Consider the following 19194-nt stretch of genomic DNA (forward strand, 5'->3'; position numbering starts at 1 on the left):
TGCGAAGCTCTAGCAAGAAATAACATTTTTGAATTAGTAATAAACAGTTCCGCTGTCAAAACAACGGCTCAATAAGTGGATGAAAAACAAATAAAACATTGTTTGCGACAACGAAGGGACAACAAAGGCAGAGTCAGCCGAAGATACTACGCCAGCAAAAGAAACGAAAACGCAATGTGAAAAGGTTTAAGCAAGGGAAATAGAAAATGAAAACGAGGAGTTGCGGGAATTCACAACGCCAACCTATTCTGGAAAAAGCTGACAAAGGCAAACGACAGTACATATTCTAGAGACAAAGATGCCTTTGAATACTACCATGTAGCAAACGGGAGAGTGATATGTTTGCTTCTATATAGACGTTCTTGGCGTTACGCAGAATTTGGTTCTTTGAATGGCGGTATCTTTGAATACAGAAAGTCTTTGTGCTACTGACGTGTGCAGCATTCCTGCTTGCAACGACGAAATCTATGCTGAAGCCTAGACGGGAAAATAAATAGGTAAAATTCAAGTTGAGTTGTCACTAAGAATAGCGTATGATATATGTATGACATATACATTTATACATATAAGGATGTGCGCTCCTATTATGCAGCGGTATAATGAACGATTTAAGTCAAAAAGACTGACAGCTCTATGAAATGTTGCACAATGCGCCGAAAAACGCCAAAGGGAAACTTTGTCTTAATAACACGAGGCGCTCGCACTTATTATTATTGTACATTAATTGCGCGCACATACCGGCAAGGCAACTTTATTAAAAAGTAAAGCACAAGCATGTGGACACATACAAATTTTATGGTTTGGCACACGTGTCACTGCAGAGCAAAGGAGGCGATGCTGCCATCGGCGACAGCCGTCAACCCCAGCGACCAGACCATGCCGCGCCCACGCCCACTCAATGCCACAATAAATACAATTAAAATATTCATTTTACTTATTGTATATATTTGCGTGCATAAATAAAATACAATTTCAGCACGACAGTTAAACGAAACGAAAAAAACAATAAATAAATAAGAAAACATAAATTACGTATACGACTCGTGCGCTGCGCCCTCCCTTAAGGCAGGGGCGTGAGCCATGAAGCACGAGGCGTGCCACTGCAGTAGAACATATGAAAAGCAAAAGCTTTTAAGCGCACTTAACTCATAATATTCCGCGGTAAACCGACGAGGTGGAAGCATTCGTATTGTAAATTGAAAATTAAAAAGTCGACAAAATTTTTTTCCCTTTTCCCTGAATGCTATGAGGATCGCAATACCAGGCAATATAGTAATTCCGAGCCGACTTCGGCTCTATGAGCTCCATCGGCTCTAGTCACCTCTGTGGCAGATAAAATATGCTTCTTAAAGCCGGAGACAAAATACTCCAACAGAACAGAGTCCTTTAAGAAGAGCGGATTGTATATGAATATGACTTTAGCGGACTCTTATTTGTTGGAAAAATAAGGAGCTGCAAAAATATAATCCAAAAACGGTTTACAACTTTTTGATAACTAATGTTCCGTCTTAAGGGCCGAGTCTTTTAGGTACAGGAACGAAAGTAATAAAAAAATGTATGTCGAGATGTCATTGTTTGAGTTGTAAAAAATCTTACGACCAAATAACTTATTTTTCTGGTCTTTTGCCTGTTACTGCTGCCGATGCGGCGCGATGATAACTTCTTATATTTAATTAAAAATTACGATGTTGCAACTCACCCGTCAAAGTACACCATTTCCTTATAAACGTTCTCTCATAATTTCCTCTTTGCAGAACTGGCACGCAATCATTAGCAGCTCGCTTGCATCGCTGTTGTTGCTGGGCGTCTCAACGCTGATTGCGGTTGCTTTGGTCATACACACGGAGTTGATGCCCAAGAAGTATCTGCAAATTGGCAGCAAGCCGGCGACGCCCACCAGGCAGGACAAAAGACGCCGCGAGCGCGAGAGTTTAAGCAACATTATCCAAATTCGCACCCAGTCTTCCGTGGGGGCTACGGTGGTAGCTACAAACTCTAGCAACAATCGCAGGCCTTTGCCAGTGAAAAGCGATTCCTCTCACCAGAGCGGAGCGGCGGGCATACGTGGCGCCATCGGCATTAGCTGGTTGCTGCCGCTTCTTTTCGCTGTTGCCGCCCCACTAATCTGCAGCATCATTGGCAAGTGGCCCCGCCATTGGTGGCTGGACATTCTCTCTACTGTGTCTTCGGATGACTCTGCCAGCAAGTCCGATGTTGAGCCAACGGAGTTTGATGGTATCTTCTATACGCATTCGCTCCTCAATGGCGATAATTTACTGATGGAATCGGAAGCGCTGCTGGGGAATGCAACGAGCACTCCAGCTGAGACATCATCAATTGGGCTGGAAGATGATGTGGCCACGTCAACATCATCAATCAGAGCCAGCAGTAGCTACAGCAGTGGCTCTAGCAGTGACAGCAGCATGGCAGTCGCAGTAGCTGCGGCCTCGACTTGGCCACAGCAACAACAGCAGATGCCAGCCACTTGGAGCCGCACTACCTCCACTTCCACCTCAGGGTATGGACAGGCCGCGGCTTTAACTTCCGGCCTGAACGGAGCGGCATTCTCATCGACGTCGACGCCGTTGTCGCCTTCTCTGAGCTTCATCCTGTTCGTTTGCATCGATTTTCTTTTAATTTTCCTCTTCTTTGCGCTCTTTTCCATTTTAATGAAGAAACTTTTGTGGTTGTGGCACAAAAATCGCAATGTGCATACGCATCCGTTGGATAAATTCAATCTGGCTTTGCAAAGGCGGTAAGTCAAAAAAACTAGAATATAGATAAGACGGAATGCGATAAGACTTTAAAAATATTTGTCGTCTGAACTATCTATCCCTCTCCTCCTCTATTTCATCACCGTATTTTAACAGACTTGGCCTATTATACAGAGCAGGCGGACTGCTGCTCATTAAGCTATGCACCGATGGGTTCTTCATCGTTTATGTTAATTCATTACCGGATACCTTATGGGGATATCTGTTTGGCATATCGTGCATAATATTGGTAAGTCTAGAGAACTGCACACATGCGTTGAGCATATAGGGATCACTACCCAAATATTCGTACTTCTACTGCTAATAAGATTGGATTACATGTCAGAAGTTCAATTTGAGTCCAAATTTTAAGTATCTGCTGCTCGAAACTAGCAGCAAAGCTCCCAATACTAAAACTATTGGGGGTTCTGCTTCATATTTTCCGTGGGTTTTTTTATGCAAATCCAGTTTCTTTTTTACGTTCCATGTCTTATTTAATGTGCATATATCATCAAAGTGTAGAGCCTGCATACTTTTACAGGTGACGGTGAAATTATGCATGCAAAAACAACGGAGAGTATGGGAGAGTGCGACAAAAACCACGCACGGCAGCAACTGCTCGCGCTGACTGCATTAACAGCCAGATCAAAGTGACGGAAGAAGCCTTTTTTTTGTGTTTGTTTTGCCCTTGGCTTTGACACTTGGCTTTGGTTTCCAAGTCCTCAAGCTGTTATTGTTTTCTTTTTATTCCACTCGTCGTTGATTTGCTGTGCAAATGAAATAAGTGCGCTTGTCTTTTCCACCTTGACTCTCAAGAGCCAACTTCTACTCGGACAAGAATTTCGTTTTAGCCACTTCCAAGGATAGGACAGGCGATAATGCAAAGATACAATATACGAGTACATATGCAAAAGTATTTGGATTTTTTAAAGGAGCTAGAAGACCGCTGCTTTTTCTGGCACTTATATACTTTTTCTATCAGAGCTGAATTAAACCATTTAACGCTCTACGCACGCCATACAATCAACTCACAATCCAATTAAGTAAACAATTATCTACACAAGCCAAGTCATTGGGTAGGTGTATCCTTGCAAAACTAATCACATAATTACACGCACCCACTTTGATGTGGGGAGCCGGCAAATCAGTAGGCATGTGGAGTGCATTCGGCACATTAAAATTCAAATACAAACAAATTAGGTCGAGCCCCTTCTTGAATCGAAACCGCAATGTCTACAACCCTCTCCATGCTAGTGGTCTAGGCTATTAATGTGCACCAAAATCACTTTGATTGTGGGCATGGACATGCTCAGTCTGCGTTCCTCTTTAATTATTTAAGCAGAGACTAAAGCAGACATGAAAAGTTCTGCTCTGTGCAATGCCCAGGAGTCTTTCCGGTACATGGAAGGGAAATCAATACAAGCCGGAGAAAAGACTTTTTCGCTAATTTCATAATTAATTCTAGTCGAGAATCCCAGCATGGAATTTTGTGTATGTCTTAAATATATTCCACTCTTGAGAAAGAATAACAATGGCTCTAGTGGACTGGTCAGTTCCATATGTTTCACCATCGATTTATGGTTGCCTTTTGGTCACACATATAATTTCGTAATCGGTTGCTTCGATTTTTATGTTGGTAGTTATGTTGGGGCACTCTGAAAGGTTCCCTTTAATTGAAGTCGCTTCCAATATTTAATGACTCAATCGCCTTGATAAGCCCCATATTGTTGATATTCGAATTTTATTAGGGTCAACGCAAAATTAATGGAGGTTTTACTATATGTACTAACAATCACTACCATTATTCAATCCCCTTAATTTCCAGGGCTTTGGAATCCTCTTTTGTTTTGTCATCAGGTCTGAAAGCCAACTGCGGGGGCCACCGTTCCTGAGCAGCAACGGTAGCAGTCAGAATAGCTCGTTAAAGCAGACAAAGTTCAACACGAGTAAGAGCAGCCTGGACGATAAATACTGCACTACAACGGCTAACGTCAACAGTCCATTAAGCTGTAGGTTATCGCCATGGGAACACTAGTTTAACGCCTAACCCAAATCCTTTTACAGTCTACACTAACCATGACAAAGAGAAGGAGAGCGAATGTGCGGTATCATTGTCAGCAGCAGCAGCTCAGACATCTTCATCTGGAGAAAGCGTCCCACCCCTCCAATCAAAGGTGGGACTGGAGCTGTCCGGAGTAACTGGAACTGCCGTGCAATTGCCGTCGACAATCATTTCAACGGTTCCGCGTTGCCAGGCAGCAAATACTGCATCTGTTACAATTGGCAGTTCGACGGAGACCTTCCTCAGTGACCGTCAAACGCTGCCACTGACTGTTGCACCTTCGCCGGACACACGATGCTGCGCACTACTTAGTGGAGGAAATGCATACGATGCATACACGATGAGCATGGGGATGGGGGGACTTACAGGGAGCCTTGGAAGACGAACGTTGCATCAACAACCAACTCATTTCCGTTCGGGACCATGCGGGGACTTTCTGGGTGTCGAGACACTGGATATAATTCAAGGTGTAGCAGCAGGTAGGTAAACCTGTACGAAAACAGAATTTACTTGTCCCAATCGAAGCAGTAGAAATACAAAGGCAAATGGGAGTGTATTGAAAATGATTTTCTCTACGATGACCATTATAAATCTCCTTTCAGATAGCATAATTGGAATTCATACCAGCGCCATAATGCCTTCGGCTATGTCCGCTTCTCACTATGTTCCGCTGCAACATAACCCATATGTAGATTTTGTGCCCAGCTCACTAATACTCAGCTTGCCAGCTCATCATATGCCCCCACCGCCGACTATAAGTGGCAACTTGAGCGGTTCTGGGATTTCCAGTGCCACACTTTCGATGTCCTTGCCTACACCAAACCCCAAGACACAGAAGCGAGTGACCATTCTGGAACCCACGTCACGGACGACCTTCGACCCTCTGCTCCCCACAATGGTGACAGCAGTGATCTCGACCAGCACCGCGACAACGACGGCTGCAATACCTATTTCTACTCAAAGTGGTGGAATAGGATGTGGTAGTGGCAGTGGTGGCAATGATGCCACGCTAGATCGCATAACCATGGACCTCGACTATTTACTGAATAGGGGAAATTTGGAAAACGTGGAGGGAGGAGAGCCACCGCTTCCCCAACAAGGTCCTACAGACGATGCACAACTGAATCAACAGAAATAGTAACAGCAACAAAGTGAGCACTTTTAAGCTGAAACATTTATTCTATTTGGCATATTCTAATACACTAAGATGCATTTACGATGCTTCGATTTTGAATATCAGATGTAAATAGGTGTAAATACTATACTAGAAAAACCTAAAGATGAAAATTTCACAGAGCTTTGCATTTGCATTTTCTGTTTTTATGCATTAACTAACATTAATTGAATATTTTAAGTGGTTTAAAAACTGACACATGGCATGTGGGAAAACTATGATAACCATCTGAATTTGAATCCTAGGTTAGCCCCATTATACAAGTACATATATCAGTCAGAAATATTTTTCTGTTCGAACTCTGTCAGATTCAGTCGGCGAATTATATAGTATGCTAAGTTCTCATTATTGGAATAATATCATTTAAAGTTATTTCGACATCAAGCATAATTATATTCATATTAAGATTTCAAAGTTAACTAGGAGAAATCGGATATAAAAACCAACTGAGAGAATTTAAACAAAAGGTAACTTTTTAGCTAGATTTACAAAAGGGTACTGGCATAACCATATGAAAATGATAAATTAAAGAGCGAGAACACTAAAGTGTGCAAAAGTTTTTGATTCCATTTAAAATTTTCCTAGTCATAACACAAAATAAGCCCAATTAAGATATACAAAATTACAATATACAATAATTGTAATACTAATAAGAATAACAGGAATATTTCTGCAACAATATTAATTATACAGATATATCTTTAAATAAACTCAAGACTCTTGTTAGAAAAACTATAGAGAAACCAAAGAGACCGCTATTTTCTTTTCAAATAGGAATCGGATTAAGTAAAGCAAACGAGTCGTCTATAAAGCTTTTGTTATTCAAATCATACTGGTAACTTACATCGCATTAGTAGGCTTTCGGGAGTAGTCTCAAGTGTGGTCAAAATTTCCAAAAACCAGTGAAGGAAATATAAATATATTTATATTTTACAATTCTTAAGCGACTTACCCAACCATCGTTACCATCGTTACAAAAATGCCAATTCAATGATGACAAGGATGTACATATACCATGTATACCAAATATGCATATTTCCGAGCAATCACAGGTGTCTTGTCGTACTGAAAAGCTTAGAGCCCAACTGGATCCCCGAATATATCACTGAAGAGTACTTGATCTATAAAAATACTTCCCGTTAACCACACACCTCCAATATTGTTATTGTACTACAACCATCACCAAATAGGATTATTTACCACCAGGAAATAAACAAAACCCATAAAAATGCAGTATGTTACACGTTTATAAAAGATAATAAAAGATTTAATTGAATTCTACCTTCTACGAATCTGCACGACCGTTGTAGTTATTTCCAACAAAGCGCCTTAAAACCCTACCACGTGTCCCATCAGGTAAGTGACATTCTCACTGCGTATGGCAAAGAAAAATGGATGGTCGGCCCGAAAGAACTTTTGACGGGAGGAATTGCTGATCACAATGGGTTTATACTCTGATGAAAAATAAAAGGGGATGACATAAGTTGCCTATTAAGGTTTTGATCAAATATACATATATGTATATTATACATACCGGCTGCGACTCTGGGTGGTTCTGACCCAGAACCAGACTCATTTAGGTTAATCCGCAACTTTTGGAGAACGTCGGCAGCGGGCAGATTTCCGGAGGGATGCAGATGTTTAAAGTTCGCTGATGCCAAAAATATCTTTTCAAAACCGATCTATAAATATATATATTTAAGAAATATTATAATGGTACATACATATGTATATACTTATCGTCGCATCACTAGACGAAGAAGATAAGTCCGATTCTACTGACCTGTTTCAACGGCTGTCGGAAACTGCACTCAAAATCGATACTGAATTTCGGAAGCAGCACCTGGACTCCCTCCATTTGCATACACTGCTGTAATGCGCACATATCAATTCCGCGCAACTGGTTTTCCAGTTTTGCGAGTCCCTCGCGTTGATTGGGCAGGATTAACAACATGGACAATTCTTCAGCGTGCTCGTAAGGCAGTTCAATCGCACGAGCGTTAAGTTCCCTCAGTTCAGCGTACTTAACAAACATATCATCGTCGAAGAGCATAGCCACCGATTTCGAAGAGTCGGGACATCCGTTGCTATGGAACTCGTAGAGACCCGTACGGTATGCACTAAAGGGAAGAAACCACTTGCTTTGGAGGTTCGCCGCCAACAAGAGCAGCAGTTTGGCCGCCTGGCTACTCTCCACAAGAGTCGATTGCCAGTTGCCGCCTCCAACGCTAGCCAAAATATGTTCGCTCACGTGACGACGCAGCTTCTCGGTCTGTTCCATATTGATGCTCTCGGACGTCACATGAAAATATGTTTGAGCAATTTTCTGAAAATCTTCAGCTATCTCTCCAGGACTGGATCCATAATTCGGCTGCATTAGCAAGTGGTTCTGTAGTTCAATGTAGGTATCCGCATCGCCTGTTACTTTTGCAAGTTCCGCAGCGTAATAGCTGGCCATTTTGGCATTGCTGGGGAAGCGTTGCTTAAGCCGCAATAGCTTCTGGATTTCATCTGCGGTGGCTCCATCTGAGCCAAGGTAGAGGAGTGCTAGACTGGCTTCCAGGAGCAAAGGCGATATGACCACATTCTGATCGGGGGCCGTTGACGAAATGCTGTGATATATATCCGCGGCAAGATTTGGTTCATGAGGAGCGATGTTCACAGGGGGATTGGGCGGCTCACTCATATTTGTCTCAGATATGCTTCCTTTGCGATAGAATCCTGTAAAAAATGATATGATATATTTATCGTTTGACATGCTTCCAATCTAAGTATACATATACATACATACATACATATTTATATGACTATTTACACCATATTATCTATTAAATAGAACTCTTAACATCAGAATCCCCTTCAGCATAATTTGAAACACATGTGCAGTTGTTTATACACAAGTAACATAAACGTTGATCGAACCATGGGTCGTTAAACTAAAATATTAAAAAGAACGTGAAAATAGAACCCTCAACATACATAGTTCAGTTGTATCACCGCCAGTCGATACAATATTTTCCTTTTCAATTCACCTCCAAGAGGCAAAACTTTGGTAGTGGTCCCTAAAGGGCTTTTCGGAATAACAAAATTTAAGTTTAACAAGGCACCAAGAAATTAAAACACATTGAATACAGAAAAAAATGATTAAATAAATATAGTAAGCAAGAGCACTCTAGGCCAAACTTGGCACTATTTTCGGCAAGTAAACAAAACGGAAGTGCCGAGGTAGAAAACTTTCTGACAGTTTTTTGGCTATATATTTGTGGCGAATTTTAATTGCACGCGAGTTTTGGTTTGGTCTGTTCTCCTCGGTTACGGCCCAATCCCTTAACCAATCCGGAGTTGCATTTCATGGCTATTTCTATGCGACGCGCACTCTTTCTGCTCGCTTAATAGTCCTATCAACAAACGGCACCCCCCACCAAATGGAAAATAAAAACGAACTGTTTTCCGCTTAAAAATCGCAAGCGCCCCGACACTGACGGATCCGCCTACTCTAACGACGTCACTGCTCTCGCTGTATAGGTAGCGCTCCTCTAATACTAGACGTTTTTATACCCGTACTCAAAGAGTTAGGGGGTATATTATATTATCGGTAAAAGTGGATGTGCGCCAATTTTGTTTTCTTTCTTTACAAAATTAACTACATCATGGTTTTGTCCAATGTGTTGTTTTGTAGCATAATTTTTTCTAAGAATATTTTAAGTCTCTATTGCAAAATAGAGCGCAAGTGCACATCCAACGATAATGGCTGGTGGCATATGGCAAATCCTCACGGGATTTCTAAAGCTGCGTGCGAGGTCATGGAATCGCTCTCGAAGTGGCATCATCAACCACAATAGTTTTTGTGAACACTTCAAGCAGCAGTAAATTCTGAACACAGCATCACAGCTGCTTCATTACTTTTTGAAATTTCAAATGCACCACTTTGAGTAGAAGTGGTATTAAATCTAAAATAAAAAATTTAATTAAAATACGCGTTTACCTTCAGAAATATTGTTAGAAGTTCTTTCGAGGTAATGCTGAGCAGAAAACAGACAATTATATAAAGTATGTGCCTGTAAAGATCCACGACCGCACGTAGCTACGGACAAAAATCGACTAAATGCTCGCGCTCGGAAACAAAAAAAATACAAAAAGAACCAATTAAGTTTGCCTAGCGCTGCTCACACCCGCCTCATCGATGACGACACTTAGGAAATGCTGAGGGAAAAGCTCTAGCTCTGGCCAATTTCTTCATACAGCTTAAAATTTTCGGCAACTACTTTTCCGATGCTACATTTTAATCTATTTTTATAATTTGTTTGCTGTGAATTAAATTTAAAAAGACTTACTGTGGACTGCCGCTGCATTCGGTGTGGGTGTTCATCAGCGTCGACCGTCGACCGTTCACGAGTTTGGTTTTTGTGTTGGACCGCTGCTTGCCGCGGATGCTTTTGATACTGCCTCCTTTCATTCCCGTCTGTTTTGATTGAATTGAATTGAATTGAGCTGTGCGGTTCGTTTTGTTTCCATAGTGCTTGTTAAATCATTTTATCTAATCTGGAATGGGGTGGATGTGCGCGTATATGGGTAATTCAGTGTATTTGTACTTGCTTGTAGCTGCAGATGAAGAAGCAGTGAAGTTAGTCCAAAACTGTGCGGAGTGTACATTTGATCCATCGCCACAGGACCCATAATTTCAAATAATTAAAATTAATTTAAAAAAAAGAAAACATTTATTAATTAAAAATAATTTACTTATAGTTAAGGAGCATCAAACGCTGTAGACTTACGATAAAAACTCTCTGAATTTGTTTCATTCTCTGCATTAGACTTCAACAGCAATCTCTTTATACATTTTTCTGCCGTGTTCTTGAAAAATCTACATTTCCCTCCGATGTTTCATTAGATGACAGAATCATTCATATAAGGAACATACTCCGAAACAAACAAGACAATTTAAGTAATTTTTTCTAAAAAATATCTACAGCTTAACTACATGTCTGAGTGGCGACATCTGACGACGTAGATCAGGAATATATACACACACCACACGATGGCAATTCTACATGTACATATGTACACGTCATTTCTTTTAATATACATTTTATTTATTATTTTATAATATAAAACTGCATCAATCAGAAACGTCGACTGCACAAAACTTCATTACTCAGAAACATCGACTTGTTAGACAGTACATATTCAAAGCGTAATTTAGGGTAAAATGAAATGAACATACATTCTGGATGGATAACAATTGGGCAAAGAATACAATTAATCATTCAAACAACTCATTATTTATTCATCAACTAACAATACAATATTACGAATCGAGGATGAGGGCACAGGTGAGGGGTTATAAATTGTTGTAATGCCTGCGCGAAGGTGGATGGAAAAGCATAATCTGTATACATAAATAAATACTAACAACCTAAAATAATGTCTGAAACGGTCCAAATAAAAATTCAGGCGCACACATTCAGACGGCCTATATAATCGGCACAGGGCAATGCTCTAACAGCACAGCTGAGTAGAACGGTTGCATTTACGATTTAAAACCTAGATGAAGTAATTGTAAAATGCATCACCAGAGATTCAGTAAATCCGTGGCAGTGGAAAATAAACACACGTATCACCCAAAGAAGGTCATGCTGATTTGAGAATGATATAGGTAAGCAAAAACATATGTCTGTGTCTGTCATGTATGCCTCTCCAATTGCTTGAGTATGTTCTGATTTTCGGGGATTTTTGTGCTGTGTTAGAAGATGACTAAGAGGGCACTAAGTGGAGCCTAGCGCGGTCGCAAGTTTAAAGATGTTGTTTGATGTGGAATATGTACGTTGCATAGTATATGTACTTTTTGAGTTAAAGTGATAAAATTGGCCTAGAATGTGTAGCCACCCTCTGGAGCCTTTGGCTGAGTTGCATTAAATTCGAGAGCTCCATTTACTTCCTCGGGTGCAAGCTCTTGCTCGGCCTCGTCGTCACCATTACTGAAGTAGGTATCGATAATTGCGTACGCTTTCTTGTACACCTCTTCGTTCTCGTGTTGTTGCAATGTTTCCAGTTTATCCAATCCGCCCATCTCTTCGACCATGAGGCAAAGATTCTCAGTGCCGCCCAATTTCTCGGCCAGCGCAAAGAGGTTGGACAAGCCAGTCTGCACAACTTTGATGGTGCGTGGATCTTTAGCATCGAGCAAGTCAATGAATGGCTTCAATATTTTGAACTTCTCAATCAGATCCACAATCTGCTCGGGGGTGCCCGATGTTGTCGTGTTGGTCACTGCCCATGCGGCCTCTTTTTGAGCCTTGAAATCGCCCTTCTCGAGCACGTTACGTAATTGTTGGAAGATGCCAGCTTGAATGACTGCTTGAATTTGCTTCTGATTACCTGCTGTTATATTACTTACAGTCCAAGCAGCCTCCTTGACAATGTTGCTCTTGTTGTGTTGCAGCAGCAGACCCAATCGGGGCAAGCCACCCGCAGCAATAACAACATCAGTCTGTAAAGAACAATTTACATTAGCTAATGATTCAGAAGTACCATTCGATTGATTACTGACCTGCACATCTGTGCCGGTGACAATGTTGCCCACACTGCGCAGTGCTGGCACAATTATGCTGGGCTCATCCATTTGCAAAAGTTTTACTAGCCTAGGAACTGCATCCGAGTCTACGACCGCCTGAATCTTGTGGTTGTCATCATCGGTGACATATGACAAAGCCCAGCAGGCGTCTGCCAAAACCTGAATATCTTGACTAAGCAAAAGCTGCGACAGAACTGGCAGCAATATTTTTACTTGTTCAAAGGGCGGCGAAGGATTCTTGTTGCGGCACAGATTCGACATCAGCCAGACAATGTTCCGCAAAAATGAAAGTGGAGTCTCGTTGTTAATCAGCGGCAAAATGCCATCGATGACATTATGTTGAATTACAATGTCGCGAGCAGCGGCTCCATCGCCGGCTATGTTACCTAAAGCCCATACGGCCTGCTCAGCAAGATTGATAGAGTTTGACTGCAACAGGGCAACGAAATGCGGCACCGCATTGTGCTCGATGACACAGCGTGTCTGGTCGGATGTTCCCGAGGCAATGTTTGTCAAAGCCCAGGCTGCCTCAAACTGCAACATGGTACTGTGGTGGGGGTCACGTCACTGTAATGCACCGCATGCACTAATCTACTGCTATTACTTACTTGCTGGTGTTTTGAAGAAATCGAATGCATATGGGGACGATGCCATGGCCAATCATTAGATCAATGGGTGGGTTGCGCTCGCGACTTAACATCTTCCGTGCCGACTGCATACCCATGAACTGGCGCTCCTGATCCTCGCTGTTCATGGCCGCCACAATTTCATCCACCGACAGCTGCACCGGCGACTGGCCATTTAATTCTTTCAGGGGAGAGGTGAGGTCTTCGTCGTTAATGTTGCGACGCTTGAACATCTGATCCTCTTTTTTGGACTTGCGCAACTCAATGGTAACCTCATGGCGTCGCATGCGAGAGTCCTAAAGATTAGAAAAAGTGAGGTTAAATCCGACCCGCCATGGACCGACGCGACACATACCTGTGTATTGATTGTGTTGGACTTGTACGAGCCCTGGCGTGTGTTTGCATCCGCTTTACTCATGACGAAAATTTGGATTCAATAAAATTTGTTCTAAAATAATTTGATCTGTTCCAGTTACTCCGAATGACAAGTGTAGAATGAAGAACTGAAATAAATGATGTTGCAAAGACGTGTGAAAAGGAAGACGAAATGACAAGGGCTGCTTTGATTTCTTTTCCCCTTCTTTGCTTCTCCTTTTTCCGTATGCTACGACGCCGGCAGACCGTCCGCAGAGGCGGAGAGGCGCAGAGACGAAGACGCAGGCAGAAAGACCGGCTTTTCAGAGGCCAAGGCAAGAAACAACAACAAAGCAACAGCTGCAGCCAGCCGCCATTTGCTCAGGCTTCGCATGGGCGGATGGACGGACGGGTACACAAAGAGGACTGAATAGGTGTCCCTTTTTTTTGACCAACTTACCTTCACAGTGTGTGCAAAACGCGTTGCAAGTGTGAGCGTGTGTTCCTCAGCGTTTGTATTATTTGGTTAAAATCACTTACAATTTTACACGATTCTTTTTTATCTCACAACAAATTTTGTACTTGCTGAATGAGGGGAATGAGCAGAAAATTGCGATGCTTGCTTTGCCCTTTACCGTTTAGTTTGAAAAGCAATCTAGGTTCAGTATATCGGATCTTTTTCAGGCGATATATTAAATATCATTTTGATTTGATATTTTTCCCCTGTGTAGTGTTGGGTATCGTTTAATTGACTGAATAGGTTCGCCTTTGAACTAGTTCGCTCGTTCAGTTCACCGATCGAATCTGATCGATACTACTCGTCACGAGAGAGATCGGCAAACTAGCGATTGCCCGCCAGATTCGAATCGCAAAACAAAGGGTGTTCGTCTTGGAAGATAAAGTCAGGCAAAAATAAAACAAGCGATCACAAATCAACATACATATTTGTTTGTACAATTTGTCTCTCCTTGTAAATGCAAATACATAATTTCATTCCTCATGTGTGTGTGTGTGTGTGTGTATTCAGCTCCGCTGATTTGGCTGAATCTGCAAATCTCGCCGACATCTCGCCTTACTATTTAAAATTAAGGCTTAACGGTTCTGGCTCATGCGCATTTGATTTTTAAATAATGTTAAACGACAATTATATTAAATATTCTTATTGAGTTTTTTTCGTGTCCAATTTATTTTTCAATAATTTTTTCAACAAATTTCAGGAGTGTCACAATCTAGGCCGTCTTTTTTTCGTTTCCGCTGTTTTCCTCATTAACAGGCGCTGGGGCGACTGTAGAGGTGGTGTTGGCACTTGCCACTGTAGCAGCAGAGCGCGCCTCCACAACATCGGAGTCATCGTTGTTTTCCGCGGCAGCGGGCATTGGCGAAACAGGGGCGTAGGGGGGAAACTGTTGATCCTGCGGGTAGTCTTGCTGGAGCTGCTGCTGCTGCTGCTGCTGCTGATCCTCTCCTTCAGTATAATCCACAGGAGTGGGATCAACCTCGGGCTGTGTCGGTGCCTCTACAACTTCGCCTTGCTCCTCCACCTGCTGAGGGGCGAAGAGCTGCTGCTGGTGGATTTGCGTCTGCTGGGGATAGTATATGGGAGCAGGCAGAGATACGACAGGGGCGGCACGGGAGGCTACAAAAGGCTCACGCTGGACAACGGCATTGAATCCGTTGATATCGTCAGCGGTGTAGGTCACCGTGCGCTTGAAGCCATCAGCATCTAGCACGCTGTACGAGCCAACCACATTGCCTCCGTCGCGGGTTTCCTGATGGCTCTTGATGTCGCCGGTCAGGGAGTCCTGGACTCCATAGGAGAAGTCGTAGCGTGGAGCCGACTCTACCTCCACTTGCTTTACACTGGCAACGGCCTTGACAAATGGAGCTGGAAGGGCATAGGACTTTGTGTACACAGGCGCCGCCGGCACGACGGTCTTGGCCAGCACTGGAGCTACATGTTGGTATACTGGAGTGGCATACGGTTGCTGATATACAGCTGTTGGAGCCTGATAAGTGGCATATGTGGCCGGATGGAATCCAGCGTACGTGGCCGCGAATCCTGCACTGCAGGAACCGGCGATAGCCAAAAGGGAAACTACCGTAAGAACCTATGATTGGAATGGATTTGAGCTATTGCTGCGTTCTGCATGAGCTGTTGAAATGGAATGACCAGGCGACATCCTTACATCATTCGATTCCTGAAGTACAACTTACTTTGGCTTGCATTTTGACTGACACGTTCCACACAAAACTGTCGAAGCGAATATTGGACTTTTGTATCCGTGTTTGTTGGGAATGAGGATGGAGTTCACAGACTCTTGGCGATGCGAACGACGTTGACTTAATGATGCGGTTCACTCCCGTCGCTTGTTACTTTATATGAGGCGGCATTGCCCCAGAATTATCCATAAGAAGTTGCGCTGGGCCAAACCGGTAATTGGTACAAAAGTATATCGTGATGTCAGTTGACAATTTGACAATTGTCGGCCAAACTGGTCTCGGTAAATTTTTTTTCGCGCTGGTACTGGTAATCGATTTTGGATTCAGATAGTACGGTATCAGTTTCGTTTTCGTTTCGAGCTTTGATTTCAAGTTCAGCTCATTGGTGCTTCCTTGTAGGCCTACTGGGGGGAGGGAGTAATTAATTGCGATTTGAGTACTACTCAATTAACTTTCCCATTGTCAACTCAGCACCTTTTCACGGCCCCCCAGGCGTCTGCAGACATTACACCACGGTTTGGGTTTAGCACTTGACACTCATTTTGTTTTTCTTCGAGACATGCGCGCCATTGGAGCGTGAAATTCACCGACATCGTATTGCCAGGTTACCTCAGAAGTGCCCTTACCGCGCCCCACACCTCTCCACCTGCTGCCACGCCTGAGCAAAAATATAGGGGAATTGTCACTCTGTCTTCACTTTGGATTCCGTTTATATGTCAGTAGCGTTTGCTTCAATTGCGGCATGATTTTTAGTTTTCGTTTTTACACATGCCTTTTAGAAAATTTATTATTGTTCCATTTCATGTTTACTTTATGGTGGGTGTCCCCCAAGCAGACATTGGCACAGTTTCTTTACAGTTCGCTTACATATGATATGGTAGTATGATACGTCTCTCAACAACTGTTTCAAGTGCCTTAGACAAAGCTCTAAAGACACAAGTCCGAGCAAAGCGGATTACTAATTACAGCCCTCCTTTTATTTCTGTGGACACACCTCAATGGACACTCTGAGGTCAAATATGACACTAAAGGGTACGCATATCATAAAGTGCTTACAAATTTTGTGTGAATGCATATTTGAGAGTTTGAAAGGAATCCCAAATTACAAAAGTTTCTGCTGAGAGCCCCCACAAATGAGCACCAGCTGCGCCATCCTGCTCCATCAGGGAAAATGTACGAGAACGGAAACATTGGGTCATTGGAAGAGGGGATTTAATTAATACAAAAGAACCTTGAAGGGTTTTCTTGGAAATTCCCCGTAGACCAGGAAAAAGTTGTCAACTCATTTTAGCGGTTCGAATCGATGTAATTAAGCGACTTCAAGGATGTTGAGGCCTATTGGAATATTCCTCTGAAATTGACGACTGGCTGTACATAACAGCGATTGCTGTTCAAACAAAATTGAAAGTGCGTGAAACGTCCGTGGGCCTTTGTATTCGTCTCGGAGGTTGGTGTGAGCCATAAACATCCGATTACAGTGTCCGAACACGTACCACAGACCAGATGCGTAGGCATACAATACAGCAGACAGAGAGATAATTATTCAGAAGATATGCATATATGGCACTCAAATGCTTAAACCTGAAAATATAGCAAACAGAGATTCAATATTTGCGTTCATTAAATAGCTATTGGTTTAAAAATTGCCTACATGAAAACTACAAGTTTTCTGATATGCCCCTTTTATATATTTTTCCGTCTGATTCCCCCAAATTATCTCAACATTATTTGATGGTTGTCGATACAGTAATACTTATATGAATAACTATAAAAAAAATATATCTTTTGTAACTGTTCAAACATTAGTTCTCGATGGGGATGGGTTCGTTCAATTTCTCGCGCCAGAAGCGGAAATGGCCCTTCAATAGTAACTGGTGCCGTGTCATACAGAGGACAGTGGCAGGAGCAGAGACAGAAACAGAAACAGGAAGAGGAACAGGGCTCAATTGCCTATCAGCATTGCAATTAAAATCAAATGTGTGGATAACCAGGAAACAGGAACCTGCCAGTACAGGAGAGCGCTCTTTGACATTTCACATTTGACAAATACTTAACACTATTTGCAGGACTTAATAAACCCGACTTCGTTGACTTTGCCACCGCAAACGATAAGGGCTGAAGGGACGAAGAGGATAAGGCAAGAAGAGGTACGGCAATGATTGATTGCACGTTAAAGCCGGAGAGCATCGCATCATTTCCTTTCTACACTTGACAGGAAATGCATTTTTAGTTGGCGCTGGCGAAATGAGCATAGCATCGGTGTGTGCTGGCCGGAAGGACAAAATGGATGAGGATGAGCCAGCATGGTGGTGTACGTACGTACGAGTATGCAAAACGAAATCACAGCTAGTGGCGTGAAAGGTAACTGGAAGGCCGTGAGGGGTGGCAGACAAATACAAATGCCAGTGCATGTGCACAAATACTCACTCGCACATAAACATTTTATAGGAGTGTGGGTGTGCGTTCGGCCATTGAGCAAGCCATTCGGATGGAAATGCAGTCAAGGTGGTCCCGAGTCCTTGGTCCAAAAGTTTCCTTGCACTCGCATTCGCCTTTAAGTTGAAAACCGAAAGCGGACAGCTTTTCGGCCAATCAAGCAGGAACTGTAGAGGCTGTTGGATTATCGATCAAAATTAGAGAGCCCCGCGAACCCCAAGCGTATAATCACCTTTCCGCATTCTATGAATATAGTACACACATATCGCACGGCGGACAGCTTCATAATTGCCTCCCTCAGGCCCGCTGGCTAAGACAAACGACCCGAAGCAAATCGCTGGCAAGCCCCAGCCCACACTCCTCCCGCCGTCGTTATCCATTACCACGCCTTTGTTTGACGCCAAGATGCCGACAATGACAACAAATGTCGCCCCAGCTCCATTAATCCATCAAAATTGGCGTTGAAACTGAAATCAAAATATGCGCCGCCGGTCGGTATAGGCTTTGGGGAGCATGGGCGTGGCAGACGTTATGGATTCAGAAGTGAATTTATCAAAAACAACAACAATAAAGAAGAGAAGAAAGTATAGATGGCAAATACCAACAAATTTTTACTGTTTAGTGGATTTAGTGGAATTCGTGCGAATCTTGTTTAAGAGGATCGGATGTTTGACGCCTTGAGACCGTGTCCGGTGCTCCCATAATAACGTTTTTGTGCAAATTGGCATTCTATCAAACAGACGCAGCCGTTTAAAAGATCTCAAGGACTTTCGGTAATTCGAAATTTGATGGCATTAGGCAAAAGTCAAACCCCTTTTGCAGTCCCCATCCCCTCCCAACGAAATGGACAAGGCGACCACATTTTCCATCGGTTGCACAAATAAAGAAATTAATCAATTTAACGATACGATTAGAGTGGAGAGTCGGGTGGCGTCAACGGACGTGGCATTTGTCTAAGTTGAGGAAAAAAATTGACTACGAGTCTGCCGCACGCT

At 42.7% G+C, this 19194-nt stretch overlaps 5 protein-coding genes across 11 annotated transcripts in view; 1 reads left to right on the forward strand and 4 right to left on the reverse strand.

Moving 5' to 3' along the window:
- LOC111074172 overlaps positions 1-2302 on the reverse strand; it is a 48673-nt gene extending 46371 nt beyond the window's left edge. Inside the window, exon 1 of the mRNA XM_041592281.1 lies at positions 1700-2302. The gene's annotated coding sequence lies outside the window, so the exon portion shown is untranslated. The remainder of the gene's footprint in view (positions 1-1699) is intronic.
- Positions 1-7261, forward strand: part of LOC111074169 — an 80021-nt gene extending 72760 nt beyond the window's left edge. For 3 of the 4 annotated variants that reach the window (XM_022366857.2, XM_022366858.2, XM_041592280.1), the window contains 5 exons: positions 1755-2755; positions 2871-3003; positions 4579-4762; positions 4818-5294; positions 5418-7261. In XM_022366857.2, the coding sequence (XP_022222549.2) occupies positions 1755-2755; positions 2871-3003; positions 4579-4762; positions 4818-5294; positions 5418-5953 (2331 nt within the window). In that variant the 3' untranslated portion in view covers positions 5954-7261. The remainder of the gene's footprint in view (positions 1-1754; positions 2756-2870; positions 3004-4578; positions 4763-4817; positions 5295-5417) is intronic. The other variant, XM_022366861.2, reaches the window with a different exon arrangement.
- On the reverse strand, positions 7216-10473 carry LOC111074175 (serine protease inhibitor 42Dd). 4 transcript variants are annotated; one of them, XM_022366874.2, is made up of 5 exons: positions 9975-10092; positions 8785-8925; positions 7773-8710; positions 7524-7671; positions 7216-7443 (listed from the first exon to the last, which is right to left on the reverse strand). In XM_022366874.2, the coding sequence occupies exons 3-5, from the start codon at positions 8673-8675 to the stop codon at positions 7319-7321; spliced, it is 1176 nt and encodes a 391-aa protein (XP_022222566.1). In that variant the 5' UTR covers positions 8676-8710; positions 8785-8925; positions 9975-10092; the 3' UTR covers positions 7216-7318. The 4 variants fall into 4 exon arrangements, with proteins under 4 accessions (XP_022222566.1, XP_022222565.1, XP_022222567.1 ...); XM_022366873.2 differs by having other exon boundaries at positions 8777-8925; XM_022366875.2 differs by lacking the exons at positions 8785-8925; positions 9975-10092 and adding an exon at positions 10324-10473.
- Positions 10474-11255: 782 nt separating this feature from the next.
- LOC111074173 (importin subunit alpha) lies at positions 11256-14186 on the reverse strand. Its single transcript, XM_022366871.2, has 5 exons — positions 14004-14186; positions 13545-13692; positions 13172-13485; positions 12540-13110; positions 11256-12479 (listed from the first exon to the last, which is right to left on the reverse strand). Exons 2-5 carry the CDS (start codon positions 13605-13607, stop codon positions 11859-11861), a joined length of 1569 nt encoding a protein of 522 aa, XP_022222563.1. The 5' UTR covers positions 13608-13692; positions 14004-14186; the 3' UTR covers positions 11256-11858.
- A 530-nt stretch (positions 14187-14716) lies between these two features.
- On the reverse strand, positions 14717-16886 carry LOC111074188. Its single transcript, XM_022366892.2, has 2 exons — positions 15758-16886; positions 14717-15651 (listed from the first exon to the last, which is right to left on the reverse strand). The coding sequence occupies exons 1-2, from the start codon at positions 15767-15769 to the stop codon at positions 14773-14775; spliced, it is 891 nt and encodes a 296-aa protein (XP_022222584.2). The 5' UTR covers positions 15770-16886; the 3' UTR covers positions 14717-14772.
- Positions 16887-19194: the final 2308 nt, after the last annotated feature.

This window comes from Drosophila obscura, unplaced genomic scaffold (assembly GCF_018151105.1).
Source record: "Drosophila obscura isolate BZ-5 IFL unplaced genomic scaffold, ASM1815110v1 contig_179, whole genome shotgun sequence".
NCBI lineage: Eukaryota > Metazoa > Arthropoda > Insecta > Diptera > Drosophilidae > Drosophila > Drosophila obscura.

Coding starts and splice junctions, on each gene's coding strand:
- LOC111074175 (XM_022366875.2), bottom strand. CDS start 8,675: ATGAGTGAGCCGCCCAATCCCCCTGTGAACATCGCTCCTCATGAACCA. Junction 7,672..7,772: donor TCCGACAGCCGTTGAAACAG/GTCAGTAGAATC, acceptor ATATATTTATAG/ATCGGTTTTGAAAAGATATT. Junction 7,444..7,523: donor ACCACCCAGAGTCGCAGCCG/GTATGTATAATA, acceptor ATTTTTCATCAG/AGTATAAACCCATTGTGATC.
- LOC111074173 (XM_022366871.2), bottom strand. CDS start 13,607: ATGAGTAAAGCGGATGCAAACACACGCCAGGGCTCGTACAAGTCCAAC. Junction 13,111..13,171: donor TTTCTTCAAAACACCAGCAA/GTAAGTAATAGC, acceptor CCCCCACCACAG/TACCATGTTGCAGTTTGAGG. Junction 12,480..12,539: donor TCACCGGCACAGATGTGCAG/GTCAGTAATCAA, acceptor TGTTCTTTACAG/ACTGATGTTGTTATTGCTGC.